The following is an 11,704-nucleotide window of genomic DNA, read 5'->3' on the forward strand; positions in this document are numbered from 1 at the left end:
CCCCCTTACTCCTTCTCCTCAGGATTGACATTGGCATGTGCACTGTAAGTCTGGTGCACCAATCACATGTCCTTGCCAGCAGCTTCCAGCTTCAATTTCAGACTTTCCGGCATCTCGGGTGGCGGCGGGCGCGGCAAGCGGAACTGGACTTTCACCAGGTCGTAGATGAACCACTGCAGAGCCGTCAGCGTACCGATCATGAGGATACGCACCCCCAGGCCCCGCCACAAGCCTGCGTACATGGGATTTCATCACAACAAACATCAACAAAAATACACAAAAGGTCAGGCTGAAAGGGAAAATACAAGCAGGTTATGCTGTAGCCTTGTTTTGTGTTCAGCAACTGCCCTGACAATCCTCAAGCTCCATGGATGGGTACACCTGCTACTATATCTGTCTGTGAACATCTCGGGAGCTACATTTGTTGAAGACCTGGGAAAGGAAATGCACACTCACCATAGGTGTGTTCTATTGGTCAATATGACTGAGATGGTGGTAAAATGTGGGTGTCTGTCAGTGTAAGCTTGCTTTTTTTTTCTGTAAGACTTACTTCGTTCCAGCAGCCTTGAGAGTGGTCACTGTACGCAATTTTCATCACCAAACTGTGTAAAATGTACCATTCTGAACATAAGCAATGTTTCTTCTGAAAGTGTATAATATGTGAGTAAACTGATTTATGCATGAATCGCAAGACTAAAGCCATGACAAATGAAGGATACAGTTATCTACACACTTGTCCAATCTCTTTATTGTCACATCATCAAAGCAAACATGGTTCAGAGCAGCCTTCCTATAAAGTCGTATTTCATAAATACTGATAAGGGGCAGGGGATATCACCATTCCGGACATCTTTACATCTCTCTGAATAAAAATGATTTTTATTTATAGTTACAACTTTGATCAAATTTATGTTGATGCTAAAATGCCCCTGATGAAAATGACAGTTTTATGACTTCTTCATCCTACTGAATTCCATCATTTAAGAGTAACTGTCTATTAACTGTCTAGTCAATAAGGTCATAATGTACATGGACAGAGTTCACTCTAAACAAGACAGCAGGATTGGAAGAAAGGTGTTTAAAACTCGCTATGTCTATCTTTGGATTACGTATCATGTCGTGGATGGGACTTGCCTAAGGCAGCTTTTCCCCAAGTTTACTACTGTTTCGTGTTGTCAGATTACATCCTGATCCTGCTTACTTGTAAAAAAAAGGATTGATAGTAGGTATCCCAGTGGTAAAAATGAGATTTGTTCTTCCCTTCAGACTTGCTCACATCAGTTTTTTTTTCCCTTTTCCCTGTGAACAGTTCTTCTTGACCATTTCTTGCAAGCCTAAAAAATCACAGCATGAGACATCAAGACATGAGATATGCTTAAGACAAGAGAATGGACAAGAAGAAGTCGGGTTCACAGTCCACACCGGTTCCGTGGTTGGTACTTTACAGCTTCCCAGCTGCCTCCAGCTTCTTCCTGAGGCTCTCGGGCATTTCTGGGGGTGGGGGGCGGGGCAGGCGGAAGACGACCTTCACACTGTCGTAGATGAACCACTGCAGAGCAGTCAGCGTACCGATCATGATGATACGGGCGCCCAGGCCTCTCCACAAGCCTAGTCACAAACATAAGAAAGCCAAGTGTTAGGAAGGAAACTCAAAAAACAACAGTTCAATTTTAGAAATTCTAAAAATCAGCTGTGTTGACAGACATTAAGTGCAGACAATGGCTCTGTTGGCTGAATTCATTTATAGAGAAAACTGGCAGAGACAACCCTTTACAAAATTGTTACCTAACTGAAAATAACATGCGGTTGTATCATCAAAACACTGAAGCTGAAAGCAAACAATCACAAAATCACTGTTTTGCAATTGACTACAGTTGCAACATCTACCTACTTCTAAATAGGTTGCCAGCTGTTTTCTTGCATTCCTAAACCAGTCCTTATTGTACTTTCATTAAGGGCTAATTCCTATAGATGTTTGCACAAATTTCATGCCAGACTAGTAGACAGAGGACATGAGCAAGGCCAGACATGACTTAACATGAAGCACACTCTCCTCACCTGACATGAATGAACTAAAAAAATTCTTGATGCTTTTTTTTCTGCACTGTTCCAATCTGCTCATAGACCCTTCTAACCTTCTACTGCCTTGTGTGTACTCAAAACTTACAACCTGAACTGGTTTTGAATAAACTAAAACTCTTTCTTGGATTTGTTTTTATGTTCATAAACCTCTCAGAATAAACCTTGAGGCTTTCCAAGATTGATATAAATTAAGGAGAAATAAGTGTTTAAGACAGTTGGGTTAATACAGTCTAAGTCATTGTTGAATAAAGGTGACAGTTGGAAGGTGGATGACATGATTCGAATATAGGTTAATATCCATACAAAAAGTACTGATCATGAGATGAAATGTTGTTAACAGTGCTAAATGAGAGAGAAAATAAAGTCAAAAGAGAAGTACATGAGGTTATTCAAAGAAGAAAGTGGTAAGGAAAACCAAGCAATGTGCATGGAAAGAAAAGCCATGAAAGAGTCACTCAAATGCAAAAGCAAAATGGTGAGAAAATAGATGTAAGGATGTGAAAGCAAGAGTTATGAGAAGTAGAAAATTCATGATTACAGTGACTATATTATCTGCAGTATAAAGTAGAGTGGATTAATTCCTCAAGCTAACCGACATCTGTCACAAAATCCCTCAGTAAGATATCTGGAAAGTGTGGTAGATGTTGGTTAGCTGAGGAATGTATCCACTCTATGTTTTACTACATACTGACACACTTCTTGGAGAGAACTACTGTATTGTGTAAGGTGGAGTGACTTGAGGTGAGACTTACCCTTCATGCCCAGAGCCTTGGCAGCCTCGATGGCAGTGCTGCCCTTGTCGTTGTTCAGCTTGGATACCACGCTGTCGGCAGGATGGGACACGATAGCGCAGAACACACCGGCTGGAAAAACAAAGACAATGGTCACATGCAACTCACAGTAGGACATTTATGCTGTTATTGGCTTTATCTGTGTGGAATTATTCAGGTTTGAAGCACCTGCTCTTACAGACAAGCCTGGCTGTCCTGGCAATTAGCAGTTCTACCAATGAGAGAATGGCAATTAGCCGTTCTACCAATGAGACAGTGGCTGCATGTTGTCAAATTGGGCAGGGAAATGGGACTGGTCTACTGCATACATTACAGCACAGACCATGGCTCTCAAGACAAGACTTCACCTGGCATTGCCTCACTGTGCCAAACAGGTTATAGAATGTGGCAAAGCCTTACCGATGTAACCAGCGACGAAGGTCACCACCAACTGCTCAGCCTTGTTACAATCCGCCCTGGGCTTGGGGACCACGTGCTTGTACAGGGCCTCAACTGTCCTCTCGAAGCAGGCAAACTTCATCATGGTGTAGGGGATCTGCCTCATCCACAGTGGGGGCAGGCCCTTGTACAACCTACAGGGGTTGAGAGAGGGAGGTTTCAGCATGAATAAGGTGCTATCTGTTACAAGAAATAATCTGAGACACAAGAAAACCCCTTTTCAAAATTTGAATCTAACACAAATACACCATGAAGTTGTGACAGGAAAGTAATCGCTTACCCGTTGAATCCTTCTGCGTTGTAGATCTTTGGGAAGCCTTCTCTCAGGGTGTTGGCAAACCCAGGCATGGTCTGGATACGCACCTTGGTGGCCTCCCATGGTGCCAGCAGGATGTCGGCAAAGAACTCTGCGCTGGCACTGGCAGCCAGGTACAGGGAGGTTCGGTACGTGTAGGAATATTCCTGCGACACAAAAAGGAAACATGAATGTTCTGTCATTTTTTTATACATAGCACGAGTAAAGAACAACATATACAAATATACACTTAAAAAAACACCAGTATCTAAACAGGTCCTAGTAGAGTCCTACACACAAACTTGGTGCCAAACAGCTACCAAGGAAGAAAAATATCTACTCTGACACTAAGTTAACTATAAACACAAGTGGAAACTTTACCTCTCCCAGAAGCCCACCATAGAAGACCTTGAAGATTTCATAGAAGCCAAACTTGCCCAGACCCTGCAGAGAGTAGCCGATGAAGGTTGGGGCCCAACCCTTGGCCAGGGCACGAGCTCCCTCCTCCCTAAACGTCAGCCGCAGACCATACACAAGGTTCTTGTATTTTCCTGGGTCAACCTGTAGAGGTACATTTCACAATGACATAGTAAGTACCTACAGTGGTACATTTCATGACAAGTAAATTTTGATTAGAGTTGGACTAATTACAGTGAGACTGAATCTTATATTACATAGCTAACAAAAGAATGCAAACAGAATTTCACCATTTGAAGTGGTCATTAGTCTATCACCTTAGAAAATGTTACTACAATATTTGAAACAGTTTATATTCAAATATATTGTAAGGAGTCTAAAGACTTGTCCTGACCTGAATGCGGCATTTCACCAGATCCAGAGGCACGATGGCTGTATGTGTGAGCCCGCAGCTCAAGATGCCTCCAAAACCACACAGAGCATAGTACTTAGCACTTCCAAACTCACAGCTGTCTCCTAACAACAGAGAGACAAAGGAATTAGCTTTATCTCATTTTGTAAGATATGAGACTAACAGTTACTGTTACATATCGCATATATATATATAAATTATTAACAATAGGAATTAAATTCAAAAGGCTACTTTTCCTTCTTAAGGTCTAGAAGAAACTAATTTGGGAATTATTTAAAGCTCATTCACTTATCAGACAACTAGCCGGCTTCTGTGACGTCATCAACGTCACTTGCGGGGGAACCCTCATCTTACCTTTACATAAGAACTATTTCAGGAAACATTACAAAATGCGTTTAATTATCTGAAATATACTACACACAATATGCTACACATAGTACAAGATGCATGCTACATCCTTTGCAATAAGGTTTACGGTCAAAACCACGTGAGTCGACCTACATAGTCGGACTTTTGTCATAGACAGACAGCCAGGTCATGTTGCACTGGGCGGTCACCCCACAGTAAAAGGTGACCTAGCTATGAGTTCCGGTATCCGTTTACCCATGTTAAATCGAGAGAAGATGCAACAGATACATAATGCTTAAATTCACAGGTTATAATAGTGCAAGAACCATGGTTAGTTACTGGAGGACGGGAGCGTTTCCACCAAAAATTTCCACGTGTGCTCCACGGAACATGGCGGCTACATACCCTACATACGCATTAAAGAACAGATATAAAATCTCTTGCATATATTTAATCCCTGTGAATTGGCTATGAAAGCTTTCACGCATGTGCCCGACTGTACGAACAGTATGGCTACCAGTCGATAAACCACTGACCTTCGGCGGCCGCTGCCGCGCCAAGATTTCTTGTTGGAACTAGGGCGCCATCTTTCGCCGGTGCCCTCCCCTCACACTGCGCCTGGAACGGGCTGAAAAAAGGGTTGCATTTTGCCACGTCTCGGAACGAGGAAAACATCTTGAACTCTGCGGGAATACTTTAGCGAGCTACCAGGAGAAAAAGAGTCCTCAAAAGTCCTTATGAACCTCTGTAACGAGCAGAAGAGTTCAACCTTCACCGCAAGGTTACGACATACAATATGGCGTTCCACCCGGTGTGAACAGGAAGGAGGGCTCATACGTCACAGCCGGCTCAGCCTGTGATTGGTGGATATAAAAAGAATGACGCACCTTACATCGTATGGATGTATCCATAGCTAATATGGGTAGAAAGAACTTTTACTTCTTAAAACTTTTTATAAAGAATGCGAACAATACAGCAATTCACTATTATATAATACATATTTGTTTTATTTATATAACTATGAGTATATTGGTTTTTAGACTATTATCCTTATTTAATTCTATTATAACATCTACAGTTTTGGGCATCCCTGTTTAGAATGCACCAGTCCGTATGTCTGGCTTAGCGTAACCTGGAACTGAACTCCATGGCGTGATGCACTGTGGGTAACATCAGCAGACGAAACATGGCGGCTCTACAAACTTTGGCGAGGGTAAGTTCGACTTGGTGGTCTTTTTCTCAATGAATACCCAATGTTTCGTGACCGGCTGATGTCTGTGAAACACAACAATGACCTGCTTCTATTTTTCATCCCACTAGCGGTGCTCAACATCGATGTTGAAGCGCCATTTCAGCGTGTCATCACCAGTGGCCGCTCAGGTGGGAGGCGACCTTGTCTCGTACTTTTGTAGGAGGCTCTTTGTAGCCGTGGCGACTCTTGATTCGGGCTTACATTGCATTACCCTCAGCAAGAGGGTAATGCAATGTAAGCCCGAATCAAGAGTCGCCACGGCTAGTACTTTTGTAGCTATAGTGATCAGCAGAACAAGAATGATGATATCTAAATTCAATTTGTGTATTGCTGGAAAACACTGTCACCACGCCTACCATTGCAAACAGTTTTGAATGACATAGTAAAATTAGTAGTACATACTAGGTGCAGCTAATGTCACATTTAAACTAGTCACATGTGACATTGTTCATTACCTCAAGTTGGAACACTACAAAAATGTCAATATTTTTAGTATCAAAATGGCCCAGATTTCCAAGGGCATCTAGTTGAAATTAGATCACTTTCAGATGTACAATGAAGTGGACAAAAAAGGGATTTTGCATGACAAGACATTGTATTGCTGTGTGCAGATGACAGTACGAGATGCCCTGAACACTGCCATTAATGAAGAGATGAAGAGGGATGAGTCAGTCTTCCTCCTAGGAGAGGAGGTGGCAGAGTACGACGGAGCTTACAAGGTCAGAAATCAACATCCTCTTTACATCATACAATTTAATTTACAAACTTAATTTAGGGATTGGATACATTTGTAGTGTGATCGTGTGACTGTGCCAAGATGATTTTATGACCAGATGATATGAAAAGCACACATCTGCCTGCTACTAGTGCTAGTTAATGTGTTTGTGTAAATAAACAACAGTCTAAAGAATATAAATATCTGAACCAGCTTTGAAGCCAAGATGTAATACTAGTATGCATCTGGTGTATGATGAAAATGTTCATCCTTTCTGTCTTTTCTTCAGGTCAGCCGAGGCCTGTGGAGAAAGTATGGAGACAGGAGAGTAATGGACACCCCAATCACAGAGGTCATCTTCATCATTTGGTTGTCTCTTTATGTGATGTTTATATGCTATCTATCTATTTTAATTTGTGGTTAAGAAAAGTGAAAAAAATTTTTTACACCCCACCAACAAATAAGTGTGTAAATGGTAATTGCACCCTTGTCTTATCTTAGATAAGGGTCTTACCTTTGACGAGCAGGTCAACTCGATGGTGACGAAAGCCTCACGGAGGCTACACTTCCTTAGACTACTCACCAAACAAGGAATGAGTGTCTCTGACCTCATCCAGTTGTACACAGCCCTTGTTAGGCCTGTGCTGGAGTACGGCCATGTGCTCCTAGTGGGTTGTAGTAAGAAACAGGAACTGTCTCTCTCGAGAGTGCAGACCTTGAAGATCATCTCTCTGGGGGGAAGGAGGAATGTTCCCGACCTCCCTACACTCCGAGAAAGACGGGAACTTGCGGCTGTCAAGTTGCTCAAGCGCATGCTCAGCCCTGACCACCCACTACATGATTTGGTACCGGGAGCCAGGTCGGACAGCACAGGGAGGTGTTTGAGGAACTCTGGGGGAATCACGGTGCCCAAGGCACGGACAAACAGACTGTACAACTCGTTCCTCCACTGCACAATCAGATTGTACAATAGCCAAACGCAGACCTAGTGTTCTAGTGTTTCATGTCCCACTTTTGTATGTAATTGCCTTGTGCATTTCTTATACTTATGTAAAGTCCACACAATTCAGGAGTACTACGTACCCCTGCTATGTAGACTGTTCTTGATAAAATTGAAATTGAATTGAAATTGTCTCCTGCAGATGGGTTTTGCAGGGATAGCAGTTGGAGCAGCCATGGCCGGCCTGAAGCCCATCTGTGAATTCATGACCTTTAATTTCTCCATGCAAGCCATCGATCAGGTCGTTAACTCAGCGGCAAAGACCTTCTACATGTCAGCAGGAAAGGTCAGTGTCTCCTGCATAAATCAGTTACAGAATATCCTAATGAACCTGCTTTGTCATAGACTAATCAGAAATAGTACAGCTCAGATCCTGATATGCTTCTGTTATTTAACACATAAACACATTCTGTTAAGTGCTAAATTGTGTGGTAACAGTCAATGCAGCAAATAAAAAGTACATACATATGTACACCTACTACATATAACGTTATATACAAACCCAGTAAATAGAAGGTTAGGTGCAGGTGGACATCAGCATCTCCAAGTTTCCTGCAATGACCTGCATATACAGGTGGTTTTTCGAGCCCTGAAGGTTCAATGTATATGCCATGCAGTATCTTGGTGTAAGCGCTGATGTTTACCTGTTTCTCCTCCACAGCAAACTGTACCGATCGTGTTCCGAGGCCCTAACGGCGCGGCAGCCGGGGTGGCGGCACAGCATTCGCAGTGCTTCGCTGCCTGGTACGGCCACTGTCCCGGTCTGAAGGTGGTTTCACCGTACTCGTCAGAGGACGCTAAGGGACTGCTCAAGTCTGCCATCAGGGACCCCAACCCCGGTGAGCAGGGGCGAAATGTGAAGTACAAGTTTCTGGAAGAGTTTGCAATACAATTGTAAGGGATAAGGGTTATGAAGTGACTCTGAAGTCCATGTTAACATGTGCCCGTTTCCTTGCAGTTGTGTGCCTGGAGAATGAGCTGATGTATGGGACTGCATTTGAGATGTCAGAGGAAGCCATGTCGGAGGACTTTTTAGTGCCCATCGGCAAGGCAAAGATTGAGAGGGAAGGTAGGGAAATAACATGCAAACCTGCCATATCACAATGTTACCTCACAAATACACTAGTTTCCCGAACGTAGTTAGTAATTGTCCCACCATTTTCTTGAGTTGGAATGTGCACTGTGCTAGCCAAGTCTCAACTCTATGAATTTAAACATACTGTCCCTATTCAGGGCTTGAAAATTAATGTTGGGTGGGTATGCACCTTTGTGGACCCAAAATTGGAGCTGTGCATCTAATTTTGGCTGGCCGTGAGTGCACCAAGATTTTTAAAATCCTCCCTTTCTCTCCTACTGCAAAATAAATCACAATGGAAGTAAATGAAATTAATGTTTTTTACTATTAGTGTAGCCACATTCAAACACTGCCTCCTTGTGTGGTAGACATGGCACCAAACTTGTTTTCTGTTCCATTACTAGGCACCCACTGTACCCTGGTGTCCCACTCCAAAAGTGTGGGGTTATGTCTGGAGGCAGCTCAGATCCTGGAGAAGGAAAACATCTTCTGTGAGGTGTGTTAAGAGTAACTCTAACCACTGCAGTATGCAGGTGTTTTTTGAGCCAAGGCGAAGTGAAGGTTCACTGTGTACTGTTCACTGACAATCCTATAGTTCAAGTAAGAAAAACCATCTTGTGTAAATGGCTTGCAATCAGATCCCTAATGATGTTCAGTTTCTCCATTTTGTATGATTACATTGAATTGTAAAGTATCCTCTCAGTGAATCTAAATGCTGTAAAGAATTATTTATGAAAACTGTACTTCTTGGGAAGTGACTGTTGGAGCAAACTGGAGTTAAAATAGGGATTCCAGACTTCAAAAGTTCCTTTGCTGTTTGTTTGCAGGTGATCAACTTGCGCACAATCAGACCCATGGACGAGGAAACCCTCATCAACTCAGTCAAGAAGACAAACCACCTGGTGACGGTGGAGGGAGGCTGGCCACAGTTTGGTGTTGGGGCCGAGATCGTGGCAAAGATCATGGAAAGTGAGTAACATGGCAAACTTGTGGATTGTTCATGGCTTGTGTTTATGCTTAAGAGTTGAATCGTGAAATGATCCTAACCTGGTTGCTATAGTGTAGTTTGAGGCATGTTGTTGCCTTGATAGTATCACCACCTCTTCTACAACTTGCCCTTCTCTTTGACACTGCATTTTCATTTGACTGAAACTTTATTGCTCTGTATTTTAACTGTCCTTACATCTAATTCATCTACGATGTCCTTTGTGTGATGAAGGTGATGCGTTTGACTACTTGGACGCGCCGGTGTACCGTGTAACAGGAGCAGACGTCCCCATGCCGTACGCCGCCACCTTGGAACGAGCCAGTCTTCCCGGTCCCCAAGACGTCGTCACAGTCGTCAAGAAGTCTCTCCACATCCAGTGACACACCCTGAACCTTAGGTCCTAAAATACCACGTCTTGTACCGCATTACATGGAGGGGGAGGGGGGCACATTACTTGTTTAAATTATCCCATCCATGTCCTTTAATGATGATCCTACTCAGCGATGCTCCCAAACATTGTGTTGTTTTAATGGACGCCGTATTTATATCTAGAGCATGATTTGTACAAATTCCTCTGACAACAGCTGGTAAAATTAAAATATTTTTAAACACGAGACACAAAAGATTTCAGGATGTCCAATGACTCAGGTGGTATCTTGAATACAGGCTACATTAGCAATTATGTGGGGTCATGGGCTGATCCGTATTTGTTTTTGAGTCTTCTTTAAATGAAAAAAACTAAAATGGAACCCACATTTAAAAGACATTTAGTAATATTGTCAGTCAGGATCAAGAATAAAGATAAATTTCAGACCAGCTTCAGCAAAGAACTAGTCTTGTTGTCTCTTGATATTTCATACCGCTCCACAGTTCAAGTGTGAAAAATGTTTCTTACACTTTTTAGTCATTAAATATACCTCGATTCATAAATATGTTTTGGGATGAAATTACACTCATGCTTACTATAGCCAGCTGTGATCTTAACAATGACAAACTGATTGTAAATTGAGCAGAGGTATCAGATATACAGTACTACAGATTCAACATACTCTATGACAGTATAAGTGCAGGTTGGAAGTCTGTTTGGAATCTGATGTGTTTTGTATTTGAACCAGGTACAACTGTGTGAGAGGAACACAACAGAGACTTGGCAAGGAATATCCTTTAGGAAAACAAGTTTTCTTGCGATTGTCAGAATTGTATGCAAGTTCTATTTGTGGAATCAGAAGGCAATAATATATGTATTAGAAGACCATTCAATGTCAGTCCAAGTATCTGTGTTCAGCCTGTGACTAGTATTTTTGGAGGCATTAGAATGCACATTGTTTTTCCCTCCCTTTTAATACAATTATGTCAAGACCACTAGAAAAAATATTGCTTAAGCTGTCCTCAGCATGTCAGAAAACACAATAGGACACACTGATTCATATAATGTCAAATCTTAACACCTTCTGTTCCATTGTGGAGGAAGATAATGTTGTGGAGGGCACACCTTCTGCCATGTGTGGGGAATGCATGCAGGTATTGGCAAGGAGTGAAGGGTGCGATTTCATATATGTTGTAGACATAAATGTTGCTTTTACTTGGTCCATTTGAAAAGTATATTGTATTGGTAAAATCCCAGTGAAGAGATGATCCAGTATTATTAAATTCTAAAGGTATTAAATTTTCTTGTCTTCATTTTCCTTTCCAATGCTGTTACATGTACAATGTATTTAGTGGGGTGTGGGGAAGAGCAGGGAGGTCTACCAGTGGGGTGTGGGGAAGAGCAGGGAGGTCTACCAGTGGGGTGTGGGGAAGAGCAGGGAGGTCTACCAGTGGGGTGTGGGGAAGAGCAGGGAGGTCTACCAGTGGGGTGTGGGGAAGAGCAGGGAGGTCTACCAGTGGGGTG

At 42.5% G+C, this 11,704-nt stretch overlaps 2 protein-coding genes across 2 annotated transcripts; one reads left to right on the plus strand and one right to left on the minus strand.

Moving 5' to 3' along the window:
• Window positions 1–718: 718 nt before the first annotated feature.
• LOC109467097 (phosphate carrier protein, mitochondrial-like) lies at window positions 719–5,633 on the minus strand. The gene is made up of 7 exons (XM_019765003.1): window positions 5,320–5,633; window positions 4,418–4,539; window positions 3,988–4,167; window positions 3,592–3,773; window positions 3,273–3,445; window positions 2,835–2,945; window positions 719–1,608 (listed from the first exon to the last, which is right to left on the minus strand). Exons 1-7 carry the CDS (start codon window positions 5,456–5,458, stop codon window positions 1,442–1,444), a joined length of 1,074 nt encoding a protein of 357 aa, XP_019620562.1. The 5' UTR covers window positions 5,459–5,633; the 3' UTR covers window positions 719–1,441.
• Window positions 5,634–5,903: 270 nt separating this feature from the next.
• On the plus strand, window positions 5,904–10,551 carry LOC109467098 (pyruvate dehydrogenase E1 component subunit beta, mitochondrial-like). The gene is made up of 10 exons (XM_019765004.1): window positions 5,904–5,996; window positions 6,104–6,163; window positions 6,647–6,754; window positions 7,040–7,102; window positions 7,893–8,036; window positions 8,412–8,589; window positions 8,709–8,819; window positions 9,230–9,321; window positions 9,653–9,794; window positions 10,045–10,551. The coding sequence occupies exons 1-10, from the start codon at window positions 5,970–5,972 to the stop codon at window positions 10,191–10,193; spliced, it is 1,074 nt and encodes a 357-aa protein (XP_019620563.1). The 5' UTR covers window positions 5,904–5,969; the 3' UTR covers window positions 10,194–10,551.
• The last annotated feature ends 1,153 nt before the right edge of the window (window positions 10,552–11,704 follow it).

The sequence above is a fragment of the Branchiostoma belcheri genome, unplaced genomic scaffold (genome assembly GCF_001625305.1).
Source record: "Branchiostoma belcheri isolate BF01 breed outbred unplaced genomic scaffold, Haploidv18h27 scaffold175, whole genome shotgun sequence".
NCBI classification, from domain to species: Eukaryota; Metazoa; Chordata; class Leptocardii; order Amphioxiformes; family Branchiostomatidae; genus Branchiostoma; species Branchiostoma belcheri.